We start from the raw sequence: 23947 nt of genomic DNA, 5'->3' as shown, positions 1-23947 counted from the left end.
TGGATCCTTCGGAGCTCTACAAGCTTCCCTGTCTTACCTCCCCATTTCCTTCTTTCTTCCTCCCTTCCTCGCTCCCTCTCCCTCTCCCTTCCTTCTGCAAAGGCTTTTTCCACTCATATATCCATCCTCCTTGTTTTCCCCTTCTCTTAGCAGAAGGCTGGACTTCCTTCTTCACAGAGAAAATAAAAGCCATCACACACCTTCTCAAAACTCCAGCGCCCCTGCATCTATGACACATGCAGTTCCTTGAGCAGAAGGACGTCTGCCTTCTGGCTCCTCCCACCTGCTGTTCCCCTCCCATCCACACCACCCTGGATTCGCCCTCCCTTTCGAGCGTCCTCATTCTCTTCCCCTCTCCTAGCCTGGCTTCTCAACACTTCAACACATTCTGCTTTCTCCCCTCTTGAAACTGGACAACAGAAAACTTCCTAACACCACTTCTTCCCTCTCACACCCCTCCCTGCGGAGACGTCTAGAAATAATTATATTTGCTGTTTTCTTACTCCCTGCCCTGCCCAGGCCACTCCCCTGCCCTCTGGTCAGCAGTGGCCTCCAGGCTTCCAGCCAGGGGACTTCTAGTAGTTCCCCGGAATGTGCCCTCCCTGCAGTGATTGGGTCCCCCGTGCTCCCTACCCACTGCAGACTCCCCTTTGTTTTCCCTTCCGTGACCCCGTGCCCTAGTGCTTTCGTTCCCACACTGCAACTCTCCCTGGCCGCCTTATTGGCTAGCTGCCCTCCCACCACCTGCTCCTCAAGCAGCACTGTCTCCCAGGCCGGGGCCCAGGCTGCCTCTCCCTCCAGTCCCAGCCCCAAGGACCAGTGGTCACTTCTAAGCAGCTGATTGCCTCATGCCAGCCTGTAACCCAGACGTGTATGCTCTGCATACAGCCGACTCCCCTCCAGCACCACACCTCGCCTCACAGGGAGCAGGACCAGATCCCACCCTCTCTTCCCTTTCTCAGCACCAGTGTCTCCTTTCCCTGCTGACAAGCCCTGGCATCACCCGGGGCCCTTCCTCGCCTTCTCTTGCCTAGAATCTCCTGCACATCCTGCTGTGTCCCATCTCTTCTGTCCCTTGCCTCCAGCCACATCAGCCCACCACCCCAGGACTGACGGCAGCCTCCTCAGTGGTAGCCCCATCCACACGGGCCTCTGTCCCTCCTGTCCTGCATGCTCTGCCAAGAATGTTCTTCCTCAGAGAGAACATGCTTCTGGACCATCAGCAGCCTCCCCTTCCTGGACCAGCCAGGCCCCGTCCCCTGCACCCGTGCACCCGTGCACCCCTGCCTGCCTCCTGAGCTGTGTTCATGCCGCTCTCAGCCCTCCCTCTGCATGCAGAACCACGTTGGCCCCTCTCAGACTCCCCACGGTACATTTCCTGCCTTGGAACCTCCCCACTCAATGCGTCCCCTGCAGAAGGCCAGATTCACTCACCTGACTCCAGAGGCGATGTCTGAATCATGGTGCTGGGCTGCAAGGAGACCGGAGACTAAGAGCAGTCCCTAAATATATGACTGGGACTGGAAGGTCACAGTGCTTATTGTTTCCTGGCTCCAGTCTGGAGCAGGTGGGCTCACTTCATCTGCACAAAGCAAAGACTCTTGGTCCTTTTCCTACACTGCGTAGGTAGGATTAGTAAGTACTGGTAGGTAATATTGGACCTGTAGTTTTTTTGTTTTTTTTGCTTTTTTTTTTTAAGTAATTTTTACATCCAGCTTGGGGCTTGAACTCATGACCCCAAGATCAAGAGTCACATGCTTTACCAAAGGAGTCAGACAGACGCCCCCGAATGTTGAATAATTTACTGTACAATTCCAGACTTCATTTCTGTTTTATTTTGGTTTTGGTTTCCAGCGGGGTTGGAGTCAGTTTCCTCTTTTGTTGGATACTGATGACCATCGTCGTTCTCACATTTGTCATCGGTGGAAACATGGAAAAACTGGTTTGTGAGCCGTATCAAAATGGGAAGTTATTCCAGGTGAGGATGGCTTCTGGGCCCGCTGCGGAAAGGGCTTGAGTGGAAACTGATTTCCCCATATCTTGTGGGGGCAAAAAGATGAACATTTTGGGTTTTATTCAGTAAATTAAGATTCCTTCTATTTGTCAGAGCAAAAAAAAGTAAAGTATTGTTTTTCAAATGTCAAGTAAAATGAGCACCAGAAGTTAAGGCCTGCTCATCGATGTGGATTGTAATGGGGTGGGGGAGGAGGGAGTTCCCAAGGTGGGGTAGCCCAGAAGGCTTCTGACATTTTAAAGGGTTTCTCAAATGACAGTTGTCTATGCCGATGTTTTGAAGCCTTCAATTTAAGTGAAAGACATTGAAAAATTCTACATCTCATGGCTGAGTGTGGTCCCTGGAGGCCATCTGACGAGGCTGTTGGGAAATGAATTCAGGCTCCGCCTTCTCCCTCTGAAACTCAGTCCTGTGGACTCTATGGGACCACCTCTCAGTTCAGCGTCATTAATTAACAAGGACGTCTGGGTCTGTGTGGCACTCTTGTCACTCTGGCTTTCTGGTACTTTTCTCCAGATTCTGGTTCTCAAAAGATTACTTCTGCTTTCCTGTTTTATTATATATGCTCTTTTACCTCAGATCTGTTATGAAACTTGGTGAGTGACTATGAAGGTAACCAGTTGTCATGGTATTTTAATTATTAAGTTGATTGAGGGAAATTAAATTGGGAGTGTCGATGCGTTAAATTATGTCCATTTGGGCTCTTCATAAAAAATAATAGTGATGCATCAAGCTGGACTTCATTATCTTCCATGCTGTGTTAAATTGCTAAAAAGGAATTCTTTTAAAAAAAATAGGGATTTCCTTTTGAAATATTTATTTATTTATTTGAGAGAGAGAGCATGAGCACTAGCAGGAGGGCAGAAGGAGAGGGAAAGAGAATCCTAAGCCAACTCTACGTTGAGTAGAGAGCTGGACTCCAAGCTTGATCTCATGACCCTGAGATCATGACCTGAGCCGAAACCAAAAGTCAACTGCTTAACTGACTGTGCCAACCAGATGCCATAAAGTAGGGGATATTTTGAAACTTACATTCCTCAAGCATATATGTGGTCATGCACTAATGAGCTCATCTTAGTATAGATGATATTACATATGACCTATTAGCCATCTTCGATATATGATGTTAAGTGAGAAAGTAAGCAAGTTTTAATTCATTTTGTCTACAGAAAAGTAGCAAAAAGGTGGACCTACTGCTTTATGGCTCTCTATTGGCTATTCCGAATCAAGTTGTCAATTCTCCCATTTCTAATGTACTTGTCTTACTAAGTGAAGTGTTCTCCAAAAAAAGTAGCTCACTAATTCTTATTGATGCTACCCTGTCGTAAGTTTATTCCGATCACACTATTATTTTCCCATTTTAAATTGGAGACCGATAAAGAAAACCGTGATCTTCAAAATCCCCAAAATATGTTTAACAGAATATTTTATTATATGTATGTGTATTTGAGTAAAAGTGTCTCTTTTAAAAAAGCTTTTTTCAATTTGTTCTAGATTTTGGACACACCATATTTACTAAATGAGAATTGGAAATACTATCTCTCTGGCATGGTGTTTAATAACCCGGATATTAATCTCACTTTTGAACAAGTTTACAGGTAGAATTAATAACATTATGCATTTTTTGGCTACTGAAAATGTTGTTCCAGAATGAGAATTTTGCTTTCAAAGTGTCTTTAAGCTTGATAAGACCAGCTGTTCTGTTGTCTTCGCAAAGAGTTAGTGGAAATAAGACCAAAAAGAAAATCCTTCCCCTGAAAGCCTTCTAGACTTTGGCATGGTGATGTCTCAAGGTCCCCCATCCAGTATGCACTAGACCTTGCTGGTTAGGGTGACCCTAAGATATATTAACGAGACCCTTTGAAAACTCTTTATACAGGAATCATGCTGCCCCAAGTAAATGCCATATAATAAGAAGTTAGCAGATGGGTCCAAATCTCAGACATGCTAACAGTGAAGCAGCTGATGGATGGGCTCCAGTCTTGAGCAGGCTGTGGGGACCTTGGGCAGTTTTACTTCCTCTTTGTTCAATAGGGTTCAGAGGCTCCCCTAGCAGAGACAGCAGATGAGTGGCCTTCGTGGTAGACCTTGGTAGTCAACTGTGGTCTTGTTCATAGTCAGAAGTCTCAGGATCTTCTCCACAGCATGTTGTAGGCAGATGTTATCAATCAGTTGGAGTCGCTGTGCACGATTAGACCACCCTTGGCCTGAAAGGACAAAGCCGATCTTCTTGGCCTTGGCCCGGCCTGCCAGCTCTTTGTGACTCTGGCTCCTACAGAATTCTGCAGCCTTACCCCTCGTGGTTAGTGTTTCAAGCTCTCCATTCCAACAACGCCAACCAACTGGGGATTTCCTGGAGAGGAGTCTCACACCTCCTAGGGCTGTGGGAAAGTGGCTTCTCCCAGGCATCCCTCAGGTCTAGAAGGCTTTGGTGACTGGACAAGGAAGAGGCACCTCCAGGAAGTGGCTGTCTCAGCGACAGGGACATGCATCAGATGAGCTTGCCCTTCTTAGCTCAGTCAAGGAGGCATTTTGCACATTTTAGAGAAGCACAGAGAGGTGAAGCCAAGTTAGGTGTACTGACCATCTGGATGTAGGTGTGGCCCCTTCCCTATCTCCATCCTGCCCTGAAAATACACATCCAACCATATGCTTAGTAAGTGAAGCTCAACCTTGAAAATATGGAGACAAGTGGTCTGGCAGGACTTTGATAGAATCTTTTAATAAAGCCCATGATACTTTCTATAACACACAGGTGGTATTATTTTTTATTTGTTTTTTTAATGAGAATTTATTTCTTCCCTGTTTGTGAACTTGTTATCCCTCATAGCACTAGAAAAAACACAAAGGAGATAGACAGAAGGATGATTTACCAGTCTTACTGTATGTGTTGCAAAGTCAGGGCATTAAGCGAAGCAGGGGACAAAGTCTGGCACAGTAGGCACAGGGAGAGACTTCCTCCTGCATTAGCACTGAGAAGCTGCTGCTCTGCGTGCAGATTTAGACAAAACAAAAGATAAACAGTGAACCTCCCTCTCTCCATCTGTAGCAGGGGACAGAGGTAGGTACGGCTGCCTTTCTAGATCATGATTTCTCTGTTTATTCCCACAGCGACTGCAAAGAAAATAAGGGCATCTATACCACGCTTAAGCTTGAGAACAGCTACAATATCAGTGAGCATCTCAACATTCAGGAGGTAAGGAATTAGAGCCAGCCAGGAAATGGACATATGTCTTTAGTCAATCCAGTTGCCTTCTTCTTTTTTTACATTGAGGTGAAATTCGCATAAGATAAAATTCACCATCTAAAAGTGACATTTAGTACACTGACAAGGTTGTACAACACTCGCTTCTGTCTAATTCCACATCATTTTCTTCACCTCCTCAACCTATTGTCTTTCTTGAGGCCAGAGTTTCTCTAGTTGACTACCCGAATGCTCTGACTTGGGAAGATCTTATTTTGCTGTGTGTCAGTGTCCTTAGAGGAACAAAGCCCCAAGGATATTGGCTCTCCAACACTGGCCACCTTTTTTGGCCCAGTCCCTGAGGAGGGAACTAGGCACCCAGAACTCCGTCCCACACAGTCATTGCCCCTTGGGCATCATGGCTGTGGCCCCAGGACTCCAAGGGGCCTCTGCGGAGCTCCGTTGGCCTTCAGCAAGACAGCATATCAACAGCCATAGACGCTGATAGAAGGGAATGACTTCCTCCTGCTCCTTCACCTGAGCCCATCCCCCCAAGTCGTGAGCCTGAAGACTCTGAGGAGAGCCCACTCAAGAGCATACTGGACAGGAGGAGCAGCAAGAGAGTTTCAGCTGGTCAGGCCTAGGGTGCCATGAACCTAGGCTGACCCCCTTCCCATACCTGGAGGCCTTTTGGTCTTCTCATAGGAAAAAAACGTAAGGAGACTTCTGGGCTTCCCAATGGAAGAAGATACCAAGGGATACCAAGGAAAGAGGCTAAACCTCACAGCTTGCCCACTGAGACATCACGGAAGGCTTTCAGAGGCACCAGGAGACCATGACGGCCTGACAGTTTTTGGATAGGAAGGGTTTTTTTTTTTGTTTTTTTTTTTAATTTTTTATTTATTTTCAGCGTAACAGTATTCATTGTTTTTTCACCACACCCAGTGCTCCATGCAATCTGTGCCCTCCCTAATACCCACCACCTGGTTCCCCCACCCTCCCACCCCGCCCCTTCAAAACCCTCAGGTTGTTTTTCAGAGTCCATAGTCTCTCATGGTTCACCTCCCCTTCCAATTTCCCTCAACTCTCTTCTCCTCTCCATCTACACTTGTCCTCTATATTATTTGTTATGCTCCACCAATAAGTGAAACCATATGATACTTGACTTTCTCTGTTTGACTTATTTCACTCAGCATAATCTCTTCCAGTCCTGTCCATGTTGCTACAAAAGTTGGGTATTCGTCCTTTCTGATGGAGGCATAATACTCCATAGTGTATATGGACCACATCTTCCTTATCCATTCATCCGTTGAAGGGCATCTTGGTTCTTTCCACAGTTTGGCGACCGTGGCCATTGCTGCTATAAACATTGGGGTACAGATGGCCCTTCTTTTCACTACATCTGTATCTTTGGGGTAAATACCCAGCAGTGCAATTGCAGGGTCATAGGGAAGATCTATTTTTAATTTCCTGAGGAATCTCCACACTGTTCTCCAAAGTGGCTGCACCAGTTTGCATTCCCACCAACAGTGTAAGAGGGTTCCCCTTTCTCCACATCCTCTCCAACACACGTTGTTTCCTGTCTTGCTACCAAAAACCATAAGATACCTCGGAATAAACCTAACCAAAGAGGTTAAAGATCTGTACTCGAGGAACTACAGAACACTCCTAAAAGAAATTGAAGAAGACACAAAAAGATGGAAGACCATTCCATGCTCTTGGATGGGAAGAATAAACATCGTTAAAATGTCTATACTGCCCAGAGCAATCTATACTTTTAATGCCATTCCAATCAAAATTCCACCAGTATTTTTCAAAGAGCTGGAGCAAATAATACTAAAATTTGTATGGAATCAGAAGAGACCCCGAATTGCTAAGGAAATGTTGAAAAACAAAAATAAAACTGGTGGCATCACGTTACCTGATTTCAAGCTTTACTACAAAGCTGTGATCACCAAGACAGCATGGTACTGGCATAAAAACAGACACATGGACCAGTGGAACAGAGTAGAGAGCCCAGATACGGACCCTCAACTCTATGGTCAAATAATCTTTGACAAAACAGGAAAAAATATCCAGTGGAAAAAAGACAGTCTCTTCAATAAATGGTGCTGGGAAAACTGGACAGCTATATGTAGAAGAATGAAACTTGACCATTCTCTTACACCGTACACAAAGATAAACTCGAAATGGATAAAAGATCTCAACGTGAGACAGGAATCCATCAGAATCCTCGAGGAGAACATAGGGAGTAACCTCTTTGATATCAGCCACAGCAACTTCTTTCAAGATATGTCTCCAAAGGCGAAGGAAACAAAGGCAAAGATGAACTTCTGGGACTTCATCAAGATAAAAAGCTTCTGCACAGCAAAAGAAACAGTCATCAAAACAAAGAGGCAACCCACGGAATGGGAGAAGATATTTGCAAATGACAGTACAGATAAAAGGTTGATATCCAGGATCTATAAAGAACTCCTCAAACTCAACACACACAAAACAGATAATCATATTAAAAAATGGGCAGAAGATATGAACAGACACTTCTCCAATGAAGACATACAAATGGCTACCAGACACATGAAAAAATGTTCATCATCACTAGCCATCAGGAAGGGGTTTATTTAAAAGCTGAATACAAATTTTGCATTGTATTATATTTTGTCTTGTGTTGATTATCCTCCCTAAATATTCCTTGCATGTCTATATAAATATAATTCAAGCCCTCACCAGATGCCCTCTGCTGATTTGGCATCATGCTGTGTGTCGTGTTCTCTATGCACCAGAAACAGAGTGCTCGGGACACTCAGGCACTACACGCTGATTGCCTCTTAGGACAACCCCAAGTCACCAGCCATGTCCTCATGATCTCAAGTGTCCTCACTATGCAAGTCCAGGGCATGCTGCCTCCTTCCCCTGGGATACAGCCTGCCTGACCCCTTTCAAAATCTCTATTTGTCCAGACCCATTCAGAAGCCACCTCCTCTCCATTGCCCTGTCTAGGACCCTGACCTGGGCAGACTCTTCCCTGCCCCTGGGGTCCTGATGCAGTTCGTGTGCCTTTATTATGACACTGCCTCTTCCTTTGAGGACTTTGAGGGCTGAGATGGAATATTATTTTGCTCTGCATCCCAGTTCCTCACACAGTGCTTGGCGTGGGGCATAAGGAAGGAGGCAGGGATGCAGGGAAGGAGTGGGAGGGGAGAGAAGAGTACCGGGAAGAAATGCCAGTCCAATGCTCATCTGTGGTTTTTTTGTCTTGTGTCATTGCTCTTTTAATGTGTGAAAGTATGTGGCATTCTTGAAGAATGGGCTTACCTTTTCTTTTTATCATGCAGCATGCTGGAAACATAAGCAACGATTTTAAAAATCTGAATGTAAATATTGACAATATTGTGCTGCTGGACGCAGCAGGGAGAAAAAACCTGATGAACTTCAGCTCTTCGGGAATAGACACCATAGACTATAACGTCTACTTGGCTGAGGTGTGGCCGTGCGTTCATGCTTGATCTTTGAGGGAAAAAAATAACAGCAGATACCTCTGGTTGTTGTTTTTGTTTTGTTTTGTTTTGTTTTTCTTTCCTTTTTTTATTATTGAGATGAAATTTACATAACATAAATTAACTATGTTAAAGTGAGCAATTTAGGGGTTCCTGGCTGGCTCCATCAGTAGAGCATGCGACTCTTGATCTCCGGGTCGTGAGTTCGAGCTCCATGAAGGGTGGAAAGATTACTTAAAAATGAAATCTTTAAGATATAATAAAAAATTTAAAAAGTAAAGTGAGCAATTCATTAGCTTGTAGTATAATCACAATGTTGCTCAGCTACCACTTCTATCCAGTTCTAAAACATCTTTATCGCCCAAAAAGGAAGCCTCATTCCCCTTCCATAGTTGTTCCCCTTCCCCCACCTCCCAAGCCTGGCAAATACTAATCTATGTTCTGCTCCTATGAATTTACCAATCCTGGATATGTCATATGAGCGGAATCATACAACATGTGACCTTCTGTATTTAATGGTCTTTACTGCTTCCCTTTCATGTAACCTAAAGTTTTTGAGAGTCATCTCCATTATAGCATAGATCAGTACTTGATTTCTTTTTATGGTTGGATCATGTAGTTAAATAAAAATAATATGGTTTTACATGTATAAGTAAGAGTGCAGCTGTTGTCACCTATGTAAGAGTTTCCAGCCTTATTTTATGGAGCACAATTCACTCTGTTGTCTATTAGATATTGTTAAGACTTAAAAAATCCCACAGCCATGATGCAGTTTTCTTTTTTCCTCTTTTGTAGATGGGTAAAGCTCCCACCAAAGTGAATCTTTTAGCCTTTGCAAGTGATCTAGAAGCAAAAGCTGACCATTTGGTGAGTTCAAATAGTCCATTTCTGAGTGCTGTAATCGTTAGAGATGTCATATGTCCATACTATTCTTAACTTCCTATACCACAAGTAACATTTGGTTAAAAATGCCTCTCTCTTGGGCATGTCAAGACTTCCCACCAGCTGCCATTACCGTGTGGCCCAGAAGTCTGTGAGCACGTGAATGGTTCCAGGGAGGTGTCAGGGTACCCGGAGCTGCCCCCGACCTCTGCTCGTGGTAGTGGAGCTCTCACTGCTTCAGAACTATCCCTGCTTTCACACCCATCAACCCCTCTACTACTAAACACATGTGCACGCAGGTGCATGCGCACACACATTTTTCTCGCGGTGTAGGGAACGGGAGAAGATTCCATTTGGTGCTTTGCGTCACCAGTAACAAGAGGATAAGGGAAGGCAAAGACATCAGCCAAGCCCTGCAAACTTCCGTTCTTTACTTCCCCTGCTGGTTGGTGACTAAATGGCTCAAATGCATCCCTTTCAAGAAGCAGCAGATCATGGGGATGAGGAGCCTGGGCTCTGGACGAAGACTGGGATTTAATCCTGACTCAGACACTTCCTAATAATAAGAACTTGGACGAGATGTTTCATCCCTCTGTGCCTTAGTTTCCTTGTCTGTAAAATGGGAGCAATAAAGTTGTTACACATCTATATATTAAACACTAAGTGTGGGTTAAGTTGAGCTTGGGTTTTTCATCAGTAAAATGGGGATACAGCTTCTGGAAATTGGGCTTTACAGCAGCTCAGTGATGGTGAGGTGAGAAAGAGAGCACAGCCTCCAGCACTCAGGAAAGCCTCATGGCATTGAGTGGCCACTGAGAGTTCATAATTCTATCATTCAAGATAGGGTGTCTTGGCGATGCCCTTCCTGGCAGTCCGCACACCCACAAGCGTGCAAGGAGGGCTGCAAGCTTGTCACAACTACCCTGTCCTGAGCTCATGCTGTTAGAGAGAATGCTCCAGAGTCTGGAAGGATGGTGTTGATCTTTGTTTATTTTGTTCTCCTTGTAGCCCCAAGGAAGTTTGAAACAGTCCCTGAAAAATAATGCACAAAGTATTAGAACAATTCACCGTGGCCAAGTCATTCCTTTGGAACAGTCGATGGTAACAATCCAGAACCTTTGGGGTTTCCCCGGGACCAGAGCAAAAGCCCATCTCACTGGCTGGCTTTCATTTAGACGAATGAAGCATCTGCATCGCACACGTGGGTCATATCCAGCTGGCCTCAGGCTAAGAAACTGGGCTATGTTACAAATAAGTGATAGCAGGGGCACCTGAGTGGCTCAGTGGGTTGAGCATCTGACTCTTGATTTCAGCTCAGGTCTTGATCTCAGGGTCGTGAGATGGAGCCCCAATTCAGGCTCTGAGCTCTGCAGGGAGTCTGCTTGTTCCTCTCCCTCTATCCCTCCCCTCCACACTTGCTCGCTCTCTCTTTCTCCCTCTCTGAAATAAATAAAATAAATCTTAAAAAGAAAATGATAACAGCTGGGTTTCAAAAAAGACCTATTTTCAATTGTCACCACTCCTATTGTGCTTTATCTCCTTGCCTTTTCCACTTGCCTGTGACCAGGTAGATTAACTCTGGGGTTGGCCCACACACCGTGCTCTGGTTCCCTTGGCCTTCAACAGGCCCCCGGAAGCCAGGCACCTCGCTAGAGAGCTGCTGGCTGTGCCCTGGACTCACTCACACTTACTTATTCTCAAATTCTTTTTCTCCAAACCCTGCCAAGAAATATGGAAAGGCAAGGGTAAGTTCTTTTCTCTCTGCCTCGTTTAGCTCTGTTCACTGATCTGATGGGCGATGTTCCCTTTCTCCTCTCGTAGCCTCTGTTCTGACTTCCCCTATCTTTTTCTTCTTGCTGCCTTCTGGCTTCTCTCCCCAAATTCCGAAAAGGTAGTTTGTAGCAGAGAAAGGACATGGGCTCTGGAGTCAGGGAGAGCTGATTTCAGGTCCTGCTTTTGCCTCCAAAAAGTCTTAGGGCTTTCCATCTCTCATTAGAAAAGGGTGGGAATGGATCCTGCCCTGCGGTCACCTGGTTCCTGGAGATGTAGGGGCTGGTGTCCCAGAGAGACTCTGTAAACAGGAGGAATTATTATTACACATGTGTGGGAAACCTGTTACAGAGTCGGCTTGCTCAGGTTTGGAGAAGCAGATCAGTCCACTTGACTTCGATTGTGGAACCTTCTAGAATGAGTTTTACCATGTCTCTCTCTTTCTGTATCTCTTTTTCCCTTCTGACTTTCTAACTCATTAGCGTATTCACAAAGAAAATTGAATTTTCTGATTGTTGTACACTATGCTCATGCCAATTTTCTGCTCTCCTTGTATATGCCTAGCACAGATTTGTTAAAATTTTAAGCTGGGTTTTCCCTGTTTCTTAAATGCTTTCCTTCAAGGAGACACAAGACTCATCGGCCTTTTCAGAGCTGGGGCAACCTGTCTGCAAACAGGCAAATAGCTCTGTACATGTGACCTAAAATCTAAACCAGGGGTTAGGAAACTATGGCCCCCAAAACTACAATTTGTGGGCCAAATCCAGCCTTTTGCTTGTTTTTATAAATAAAGTTTTATTGGAACACAGCCATGCCATCTTATTTACAGATGATTTGTGGCTGCTTTTAGCTAAAATGGCAAAGTTTAAAATTAAATTAAATTAAATTAAATTAAAATGACCAAGTTGAGTGCTTTGAACAGGGTATGGTGCACAAACCCTAAAATATTTACTATCTGATCTTTGTTTTTACCACTCCCTGATCTAAACCATTCAGATTAAACTACTCTGGGCAGTTTGGGTGGAATTTCTTTTGAGTAATTCCTGCCAGTTTGAGCAAACCTGACTCAATGAGGTTTTTCGGACACCTTGCATGGGGCATGATGCTCTAGAAGACATATCCCGATTTCCTTCTTCAGGTTTCCTGACACCAGAGCTATCATTACTTGCATCTGCTGTTTTTTCTAGAATGAAACCATTACAGAGTAAAGTCAGATCTGATGGCTGGCTGACAGTGGCGGGGGGGAGGTGAGGAGACACAGGCATGTGATCTTGCTGGTTCATGTCATAAGTTGGAAAATATCATGTATCTTTGTTCACCAGAGCACTATCTACCAAAGCATCAAGGAACTTCAACTCAAAAGCAGTGGATTGAGGGTAAGGACTTATTTTCCTTTCCTGTCCTGGTGGGGTGTGGTGGGGAGTCTTATCGTAAAAGCACACACAGACTCTCAGAGATGTTGGTTTTACAAGTATATATGTTTATTAAAAAAAACAAAAAAACAAAAACGGGGCGCCTGGGTGGTTCAGTGGGTTAAGCCTCTGCCTTCAGCTCAGGTCATGATCTCAGGGTCCTGGGATCGGGCTCTCTGCTAGGCAGGGAGCCTGCTTCCTCCTCTCTCTCTCTCTCTCTCTGCCTGCCTCTCTGCCTACTTGTGATCTCTGTCTGTCAAATAAATAAATTTTTAAAAAACAAACAAACAAAAAAAAAACCCAAAAAAACGAAAGGCTTGGCTATCTACTCATTTTGAATGCTAAACTGGGTTTTCCTACCACTTGCTTTCTGCAAGTATGTCTCACCTTGGTGCCCTGTTGGACACACAGGCAAAAGCTGTGTCTTGATGTGTGATGCACGGTCACTGTTACTGAGATAACGCTGCCTGCAGAATCCAGTGGCTTCTGACCACAAAGGCATTCCCACTATTGGGTCCAGAGCCGACTTCTGCACCCATCTGCCTACCCAGAGACCCACCCTGAAGGGGCAGCTCCTGTCTGGGCCACCCCATCTCCTCCAGGTAGAGGACAGACAATCAGAGGGTGAATGGAAAAAGGCTGCCCTTTCAGTGACTGCTTAGAACCAGCACACTGCCATTCTGCCTATGTTCTGTTGGCCCAGAGCAAGTGACACGACGTGGCCAGACCTGTCATCACGGGGTGGGGATGTATGCCCCACATCCCGAGAATAAGTCCCTATCCTATGAGAAGCTAGGCCTAGGAAGGTATCAGTGCTCAGGATCAATGTGGTCTGATCTCCCTCGGACCACAGACACCCCCACAGCAGAAACTGAGCTCTGTGGCTGTGCTGTGTGCATCTTGTATCCTCAATGCCAATAGGCAACTCAGAAAATATTTCTTTACTGAGCAGAATAAGCTGCCCATGAGAGGTTTGGGATGTCAGCCACAACGGAAAACTCCACTGTCTTCCTTGCGCTTTCCTCACAGGGCTTTGTCACAGGGCTTCTTGCCACATGGGTCTCCCCATGAACCGTGAGCTCCTTCATTTGTAGCTGGTATGCTCGCTGGGCAACACTGAGCCTGTTACTTGATTGATATACCAAGACCCTGAGTGCCTCAAAGACTATTCCTGTGGGTTTACTCTGCTTGGGGACCATTGCTGTACCTCTAATCACCTTGGTCCCGTGCCAAGGGGAGCTGGAGACAGACTGGGGACTGCACCCTGGTCCCTTACTGTCCTATGCCTCCTTTGTTCAGGGTGACGGTGTGCAGCTATGCCTTGTCCTTCACAAGGGGCCAGTGTGGGGGCGAATTGGGGTGGAAATCAGCTCTTGACCCGAGTTGCCTTGTGGGGATTCTTATCGGTGTGAAATACGTAGGTACAAATCCCAGGTTTTGTGTCCTCAGCCTGGTGACATCAAGCAAGGTCAGCTACATCCTCTGTGAAGATAGCCTAACACAGTGCCTTCCGACAGCCTGTGTATACTGGAGGGCCCCCCACCCATCCTTGGGGAATGTATTCAGAGGAGGCTTGAAACCAAAGGGGGTACTGAACCCAATTGTACTTACTTTTTTTTTCCCATACATACACAGCTCTGATAAAGTTGAAGTGATAAATTAGGCACAACAAGAGGGTAGCAATGATAATCAATAATAAAATAGAACAATTAAAACAATATATTGTAATGGAAGTTATGTGAATGTGGTTTCTTGCTCAAAATATCTTACCGTGCTGAACTCCTCCTTCTTCCCATGATGATTTGAGATGATAAAATGCCTGAGTGATGGGACGACGTGAGGGGAATGGTGTAGGTATGTGACGGAGCATTAGCTACTCTTGACCTTCTGACCATACGTCTGAAGGAGGATCATCTGCTCCTGGACCCCTAGTGAAGGAAACTGTGGATAAGGTGGGGGAATCTTGGACTCAGTGAGGTGACTTGGATTAAGAGCTTGGCCCAGTGTCTGGAACAAAGTGAGTGCTTGTCACATACTCCTCTCATTCTCCGGCCCTCAGAGAGCTGGGCTGGTTCTGTGGTCTTCTTAACTAACAAGTCTGTGGTATGGGGCCCAGGTAACAGCACTTGTATCCACCTGCCGTTTCGTGAAATCCCTTCATCACTTGATACCCTGTCCATTGCTGTGTTTTCCAGGTGAAAGTGGCCAATATTCTTTCCTCTCTGGATTCTGCTCAGGACTTCCTCAAAACTCGCATCTCCTCAGTTATTGTTGAAGTAAGTGGGTGTGAGCCCATCACCACGTGGCCGCAGAGAGTATGGGATGGTCCTCTTAATGATTTTACTACTCTCTGATTTCTTTCCAGGAAAGTACAAAGTACGGGAACACGATAATAGGATACTTTGAACACTATCTGCAGTGGGTCAAGATCTCAGTAAGTAGTTTGTCTTTAAGGAACGTAAGAGGGCCATGTGTTAGGACAGTGATGTTCTAGGATAAAATCAGGAGGAAATAAAGTTAAATTCCTACTAATTGAGTAGGTGATAAGCAAAGGACCTAGAATTTGGGGACCATGAGGAGTGGGGGTCCTAAGACTCAGCACGTGTCATCCACACTGGACCCCTTCTCAGACCTGCCCACCGACTTGGAGAACACACCCCTCACTTTTTCCCCCAGCTGCTTTGCTCACCATTATGGGGGTCCCTGCCACACTTGACTCTGTCTCCCCAGTGAACTGTGAGTTCTCTTTGTAGTGGTGGTGTGTTCCTGACCTGGGCCCCTCCAAGCCTGTCAGGTAGTTGTTATATGAGTCTACTTGGGGTGACTTGAGATACAGAAATTTGTTTTTTCACAATTCTGGAGGCTGGAAGTCCAGGATCAAGGTGTCAGCAGGGTGGGTTTCTTCAGAGGCCTCTCTTCTTGGCTTGTAGGTGGCCGTCTTCTCCCTGCGTCTTCACACGGTCATCCCTCTATGCATGTCTGTGCCCGAATTTTCTCTTCTTTTACAAAGGCACCAGTTATATTGGATTAGGACTCACCCTAATGACTTCATTTGAACTTAACTGCCTCTTCAAAGACCGTACCTCCACATTTCTGTCACATACCAAGAATCCAAGGGGTAGGACTTTAACACATGAACTTTTGGGGGACCTGATTCAGTCCATAACAGTTGGGTCTCTGTGAATACATTAGAAGAGGAAGTTAGGAGTAGTGTGGTTTTAAGGCAGCATATTGCTCCCAGCAACTGACCCATGGAGTTTAGTGGCTTGGAAAATGCCTTTTGTCATCTCGGGCTTTGGGTTCACTTGCCTCTGAGGGTTATTCCACTGGGGCAGGGGCTGGGGGGGGATGCTTGCCACGGAGTTACTTCAGTTGCATGACTACTTGCTGCCAGCCAAGACAGGCTTTGAGAGGCCTAGGGACTCAGGAAAATTTAGACTACCCTGTGCAGCGTCAAGTGTCTCATATCTATTCCTGGCCCTCGGCTGCATGAATCAAGACTACCGGCCATCTCTTCCCGCTTTGCTGCCCCATCCCCATATTACAGCCACACCCAACTGTTTGACTCTCTGAAATGTTCACCTTTCTCCATGTGATTCCCTCTGTGTTATCTCCCCCTCCCCAGTCCCCGCCTCCAGTCCCCACCATCTGGGCCCTGAGCCTGATTCTCCTTCAAGGCTCAGCTTTCTGATGTCTATGCTGACGCCTCCTCCTGCCTCCCAGATGTGAAGACCTCAGGGTCTTCTCAGGGCTGGGGCAAAGGGCATGCACACACAGGTGAGTAGGGGCAGAAGAAATGCACTATCATCATCGCCACCGTGGCCACTCGACGCTATGCATTTCCTCCACCAGACAAAGGAACCACAGTTTGGTCACATTCATACCGAGAATATGAAGCAAATGCCCGAAAACCCAAGTGAATCTGGACAGGAATGGTTAAGTCATACAAGAGCCACACCGTGGGTATATTAGTTGGCCTTTGGTACAAAGTAGATCAGAGTTATGCCAGGGGACTAGGAGAGATTTTCACAGGGTAGAAATAAGAGAGAAAAATAAGATGCAGAAAAAATACCGAATACGGTTCCTACCCCACTTTTTGTAAAACCAACCGTTAAAAAGCCTAGAAAAAGAGTGTACAGGATTGTCTGAGTTTGGTAAAAATGAGGCTGTTAAGGGCACCTGGGTGGCTCAGCGGGTTGAATCCTCTGCCTTCGGCTCAGGTCATGACCCCAGAGTCCTGGGATCGAGCCCCACATCGGGCTCTCTGCTCTGCGGGGAGCCTGCTTCCTCCTCTCTCTCTCTCTGCCTGCCTCTCTGCCTACTTGTGATCTCTGTCTGTCAAGTAAGTAAATAAAATCCTTTTTTAAAAAATGAGGTCATTAACGTGGGTTGCCTTGTAAGGTATAGGTGGAAGAAAAGGTGAAGGTGAACCCCTTCGAAATAGGAAATAGGACACACCTCTGCGCCAAAGAGCTAACATCTAGCTCATTGTATGCACTCAGAAGCTTTTTTTTAAATGAATGAATATAGTTATCTTAAGTCAATGGGATTGGAGCATCTGTTTGTGATTCATTAAACTTGTATGAGCATTGGGTGGTATACACAGTTGAAGAATTGTTGAACGCTACATCTGAAACTAGTGATGTACTATAGTTTGGCTAACTGAATTTAAGTTAAAAAAAGAAATAAAATTAGTTTAATTGGTTATAAAAAGATCATTGTCACTTCGCTAATGAGTTCATAGTTTTCAGTCTTCTGAAATGGGGTCAGCAGGTAGCGCTGTTTCTGGGAACACAAGTTTATTGGTGCACAGCCACATCCTCGTTTCTTCATCATCTGTGGCTGCTATCCCCATACCGCGGCAGAGTCCAGCAAGTGCTGGAAGGTTGAAAATATTGTCTCTCTGGTCCTTTATAGAAAAAGTTTGCCAAGTGCTAGTCTAAATAATACAAGTATTGTTTAATTAGACTTCCATTTTTTTCCCCATATCCTTTGTCAGATTTCAAAGGGGTCAGGCGAGAAATTCAGACTGAGACCCTGAGCTAGACCCTGGACTTCTGCACTCTCTCAGAAGCCCGACAGGGTGGGTCTTACTGTTCCGGGTAACAAGTGCAGAAATCAGAGACCCAGGCTCAGACAGAATCAGCATCTCGCTTTTGAGCACCTACTCGTATACATCATTGAGCTCATCTATGGCCAACAGCTCACAGCTCCGTATCTAAGACGGTGTAGAGATCCCTTTTGTGAGAACAGGTCAAGGATAAATGGCATATCTAATTCTTGTGGATTTTTGTGGGCATGGCTCAAAGTTCTCCTGTGTTTCTTACCCCGCAGATTACTGAGCAAATTGCAGCCTGCAAACCCGTGGCCACCGCTTTAGACTCTGCCGTGGACGTCTTTCTGTGTAACTACATTATCGACCCCATGGTAAGAATTTCATCTTTCGAAATAAGGAAACACAATAAACTCATCGCTCTTCAGGGTTTGTTGGCAGATTGTAGTACACCCCAGGATTTAAAATAGTTTTGCACTTGGGTCTGTTACAGTTGTTGAATCCAAGACCTAAAATCTAAAATTTAGATGAATGTGTTATGATACCTAACACACTAGGAAAAGCCAAAGACCTAGCTGCATACCTTTGTTCCTTCCTAGAATTACATGTATAGAAGTCAGGAGACCCTCATGAAGAAAACTCCTATTTGTCTAGAATAGTTGAGAAGGAGCACTCACTAGTAGGCAGATTGCCGATGTTCAAAACGATTCTTAGTGCAACGATATAGCTATAGATGATATAGATAGTGCAACTATATACAGAGATATAGATACAGATATATAACCCCAAAGCTATAGCAAACTTAATTTAATTTTTTATTTAAAAGCCCCTTGAGCTATTACCACTGGAATGATAAGTTCCAATTAGTCAAGTGTATTCTTTAGCTCTGTTCACTACTCAGTATACACTGATGGTCTCTGCGAGCCCATGCTCTCTGGGAGCACCTTCCTTCCTCTGCTGGAAGCACTTGAGTGGCTTCCTGTGGTTATCCCCCGTGAAGATCAGGGTCCTTAACTGAATACACCAGGCCCTGCATGCTTGGGTCCCTTCCCATTGAGGCCACATTTCTGCACTCTTTGATCACCTTTCTCGCCATTATCCAGACACATGTTTTTCTTCACTTCTTTAAATCTATCATAATGTCCCCACCTCAGGGCCTTTGCACGTGCCTTTTCTGCTACCTGGACTGGAGGCTGCATGCACGCGCTCTCTCTCTCTCTCTCATTCTTCCCCTCCACACCCACATCCAGCCTGACTAACTCTAGCTCTAAGTCCATCAGGGAGTGAGAACACAGGCTGTGGATTCGGATCCTACTTCTACATTTTCTGAACTCCATGACTTTGAAAAATTATTGAACTTATCACCTAAGTGGGCTATTTCAATGGCTCATTGAGAGATTATATGTCAAGCCCTTAACATCATAACTGATACGTTGACACTCAATACATGTTTGCTATTACTAGTGTATAATGTTCTGGTCTTAGATCAAACATGTCCTTTTCACTCAGCATCAGGGAAATATAAATCAAAACCACAATGAGATACCACCTCACACCAGTCAGAATGGCTAAAATTAACAAGTCAGGAAACGATAGATGTTGGCAAGGATGCGGAGAAAAGGAACCCTCCTACACTGTTGGTGGGAATGCAAGCTGGTACAGCCACTCTGGAAAACAGCATGGAGGTTCCTCAAAAAGTTGAAAATAGAGCTACCCTATGACCCAGCAATTGCACTATTGGGTATTTACCCTAAAGATACAAATGTAGTGATCTGAAAGGGCACGTGCACCCGAATGTTTATAGCAGCCATGTCCACAATAGCCAAACTATGGAAAGAAACTAGATGTCCATCAGCAGATGAATGGATAAAGAAGATGTGGTATATATACAATGGAATACTATGCAGCCATCAAAAGAAATGAAATCTTGCCATTTGCAATGATGTGGATGGATCTAGAGGGTATTATGCTGAGTGAAATAAGTCAATCAGAGAAAGACAATTATCATATAATCTCCCTGATATGAGGAATTTGAGAGGCAGAGTGGGGGGTTTGGAGGGTAAGGAAGGAAAAAATGAAACAAGATGAGATCGGGAGGGAGACAAACCATAAGAGGCTCTTAATGTCACAAAACAAACTGAGGGTTGCTGGGGGGAGGGGAGGTATGGAGAAGGTGGTTGGGTTATGGACATTGGGGAGGGTATGTGCTGTGGTGAGTGCTGTGAAGTGTGTAAGCCTGATGATTCACAGACCTGAACCCCCTGGGGCAAATAATACATTATATGACAATAAAAATAATTAATTAAAAAAAACACATGGTGGGGGGGAACATGTCTTTTTTTCCAGGAAGCCTTTTCTGATCATCCCACCTAGATTGGGCTCCCTTTTCTACACTCTGTTAGAGCACCATGCTTTTCCTTTAGAGGTGTTATTGCTGTTTGAAGTGAACATTTGTATGGTTCTTTGATTAAGACGTGTCCTCTGCGGTGCACTCTAGACTCTCGACTCCCCGAGCAGAGGGCCCGGGTGTTGAGTCCCTGTCATCTGGCACATTGCTTGGTGTAGGCAATTGAATAAATGATGATCAGACAGCTATTTGTTGAAGTACATCTGTATCGCTCCATCTGTCCAATCCCCTGTCCCACATTCAAATGACCATCTGTCTGCAGGATGGACTTTCACACCTGAATGGAAATACTCCTGCACTCTCTCACCCATGCAGGTCCCAAGGCTTGGCTTCCTCGTCACCTTTCCTTCTCCCTAGCTTCTAACTCCTTTGTCCTGCTGCTTGGACCCTCCCTGATGGCTTTGTTTGAACCCTCCTTAGGTGTTCTGAACTAACCTGGTTGATTCTGAACTGATCTCCTTTCATCCAGTGTTCACCACCTTCCCCAGCTACTCAGATCACCCAGCCATCAGATGCCTTTCCACAAATAATTGGGGCCCAGTGGAGGAGAAGTCTGGAGGCTGCTCAGGAAGATGTAGGCTGGAGCTCTATAGCTTGGTGGTTTAAATAGCAAGGAAGAGCTCTGGGCATTGATTTTGCTAAGAAAAAAGACTCCAGACTGACTAACATGTTTCTTTTATATCTTGATTGTTCCTGGAAGAATTATGGCAGCTTCCAGTAAAAGGATATGGTTGTCACCAAGCTTCAAAACCTCTCAAAACAAGTTTAGCATAGAAACCTGCCAATAAAAGGATGTTGGGGGTTGGGGTAGGAGAAAAAATTTACTGGAAATTCTGGGCCAGGAGGGGCCACTGCTATTTGACTGTTCATCCCATCAGCAGAAGAGCAGAACTGCAGTGGCTGAGCCATGAGGGTGGGGAGCGACATTGTGACATCCAAGCTGCCTTTGTCTCGTGGTGGGCTGGGAAGGCGGCCCTAGTGTTACTGACCACACCATCCTAAGGCAGTGGCAGATTGTGCATCTCCAAAGTCGGCCAAATGTAAGACACTGGCCAGGGCATGATGCCCACAGGGTCATGCTGGTTGTTCCCAGCTGCGTCCATTGTGATGGGAGAGTGAGGTTAGACAGTGTTGGGTGTCACCCCTACAAAACCTAGCAGGGTGCTGTGGGCAAACCGAGGACCGATGCCCCTCTCAATGGAAGAACCACCACTCACCTACCACTTTATAGCCGGGTGGTCTAAATCGTAAGAAAGAACTCTGGGCATTGATTTTGTGAGGAAACTAGACTCCAGACTGACCAGCATGTTCGCCTTGTAGGGATGGGGCCTCAGTGTTAGGAGATTGAACTTCAGCCTTTTCAAGAAAGGACATAAACCCTAGTTCCTATGTGTAATCTGATTTATGAATGTTGGTGACTATTTTTGAAAATACTTTAAGCGGCTTTCTAGACAAAGTAGGGTTGAACACAGCCTATGATCTGCCCTAAAATTGATTAAATTAAATATGGAATGTTTGTTGAAAGCCTCATAAGGCTGCCTTTTCCACACTGTGCTGTCTTGGGATGAGGATGCAGCGGTCCCGCTGTTCTGAGGGACCTGAAAGGTGAATTAGCACATCACACAACTCAGGAAAGGGATTAGCTCAGGCCGGCTGGAGGGCCCTGCTCTTCTCCCTGGCAGCAAAGAAACGCCATCTTGTGGGATTCTAGATTCAAACCCTTGCTTCTCCACCTCCTGCCACTGTTCCTCATTTGTCAAATAAATATAATAATAGGACCGATACAAGGTTTTCAGGAAGATTTAAAGACTTAGAGTAATACACAGTGCCTCACACAGTGGCTGTCTGTATTCAGTTCACAAATGGTCTCCATGAACAAAATTCGAACTCATTAAAAAAAACTTGCAAAAGAAAGTGATTTCCACCCCCAGCAACTGCTGTTTCCCATTCCCCATCTTCAGGCACGTAATCCTCCCGATTCTCTTTTCTTCCCTAGAATTTGTTCTGGTTTGGCATAGGGAAAGCGACCGTACTTTTACTCCCAGCCATCATTTTTGCTGTGAAGCTGGCCAAGTACTATCGTCGAATGGACTCAGAGGACGTGTACGATGAGTAAGTAGACAAATTTCTGCAGAGTTCAGGGGCGTGCGGGGGGGGGGTGTCATTTTCTAAGTGGTACTGACCTCAGAGAGCTTGCGGAAGATGAGCTCTGATGAGATTACGCTTGGTCTTTTTTTAAGTAGGGGGTCACTTCTGTTCTGGAGTCTTCTTTGCATCGACTTTCTTATGCTTGTTTTAACGATGTTTTCCCTCTCGCTTACTCTTCTCAGCGTCCTTAACCAACCTTCTTGTTTCTTGTTTGCAGTTCCTCTGTCTTGGGGACTTGGCACTTTACTTTATAACTGTTTTTACTAGTTTTCATTTTGACTCTGTAGCCTACGCTTCACTCTGTGTGACCCTGTATGCTTCATGTTTACTTCTCTCTCTTCCCTCTTGATCTGTGTCTCTCCTGAGTTTACTCTGCCCGCATCCGTATCAGGGTAAAAAATGTGGGGGATGCAGCTCTTGAGCTGTAATCATAATTAAAAAAAATAATTGTATCTCCCTTTCTAGTATTTTATAGTGCTGAAACTGTATCGCCAAAAAGTAAGCCTTTTCTTTTTTAAAACCATATTTGTCAGGTGGGACTGGGGAGGTCATCACAATTAATATATGATGGGCTTATAAAACAGAATTAATAACATCTTAAAATTACATAACGACATTAGATATGCCCAGATAAAAATAAGTGCTGATGTCTTTTAAAATGAGGGCTGGCACACAAAAGGTACTAAAGAAATCCTTGTTGAATTAATGACATTTTATACATTCAGTTTATTTATCTCTAAAATGGTTGTTTCAGTACTTGGTTTTAAAGGGAGCAGAATGTGAATATACCTTTTTACCTTCTTTGTAGACTTCACAAATTGTCATGTACTTTTCATGACCATTACATTGCCTTTGTAACCCATGATGTAAATCCTTCATCTTAGAGGTAACGTGGTGTTTTTGGTATATTTATTTTTGTTGCAGTATGGAAAATGGTAATATTGGTTTTCATAGACATCATTCCACTCAGACTGTATGAACAAAGTTTTTAAACAGACCCAACGGCACGAGTTCTTGACCTACAGCACCTCCAAATTCTGGAAAAGAAACCCTTCCCTCCCGGAGTTTACAGAGTTCAGTGATTTTATATGCAACATGCGCTCACGCACCAAAGAGTGAAAAACCGTGTACACCTATTTTTCATTAATCTCTAGAAGTTTTGCTTTAATCATCTGAGCCTTCGATGAAAATTTCAATATGTAATACCTTCATTGGATTTCCAGGTTAGCTTTGGGAGCAAGATGTGAATTGTGTCCTACTTCCTTCCTTGGGAACTTAGACTTGTAGTTAGAGAATGTTCAGCAAATCACAGGTGTGTGTGTGTGTGTGTGTGAACAATAAAAGAATGATTTCGGAAGTCTGACTCTGATCTTCTTATTGACAAATATTCTGGTATGATAGGTACCAGTTACATCACTGTGTCCTTTTCTTAGAGCCACTGTAACAAGCAGAGTGGGTGACTTCATGCAGCGGGAGCGTCTTCTCTCACAGTTCTAGAGGCCAGGGCTCTGAAATCCCCTTCTGAAGAGAAAGCGTGTTGGAGAGTCTATTCCTTGCCTTTCTCGTTGACTCTGATGATT

The 23947-nt window shown here is 45.0% G+C and overlaps 1 protein-coding gene across 1 annotated transcript in view; it reads left to right on the top strand.

Moving 5' to 3' along the window:
* The window catches only part of PROM1 (prominin 1), a 105317-nt gene extending 81588 nt beyond the window's left edge, over positions 1–23729 (top strand). The window contains exons 12-23 of the mRNA XM_080796819.1: positions 1855–1978; positions 3509–3612; positions 5126–5210; positions 8534–8680; positions 9491–9562; positions 10586–10678; positions 12670–12723; positions 14955–15035; positions 15125–15193; positions 18094–18186; positions 22216–22331; positions 23292–23729. Coding sequence (XP_080652945.1) covers positions 1855–1978; positions 3509–3612; positions 5126–5210; positions 8534–8680; positions 9491–9562; positions 10586–10678; positions 12670–12723; positions 14955–15035; positions 15125–15193; positions 18094–18186; positions 22216–22331; positions 23292–23346 — 1093 coding nt within the window. The 3' untranslated portion in view covers positions 23347–23729. The remainder of the gene's footprint in view (positions 1–1854; positions 1979–3508; positions 3613–5125; positions 5211–8533; positions 8681–9490; positions 9563–10585; positions 10679–12669; positions 12724–14954; positions 15036–15124; positions 15194–18093; positions 18187–22215; positions 22332–23291) is intronic.
* Positions 23730–23947: the final 218 nt, after the last annotated feature.

The sequence above is a fragment of the Martes martes genome, assembly GCF_963455335.1.
Source record: "Martes martes genome assembly, chromosome: 2".
Taxonomy (NCBI): Eukaryota; Metazoa; Chordata; class Mammalia; order Carnivora; family Mustelidae; genus Martes; species Martes martes.
The sequence above is the reverse complement of the archived record's forward strand: the minus strand, read 5'-3'. Positions and strand labels throughout refer to the sequence as shown.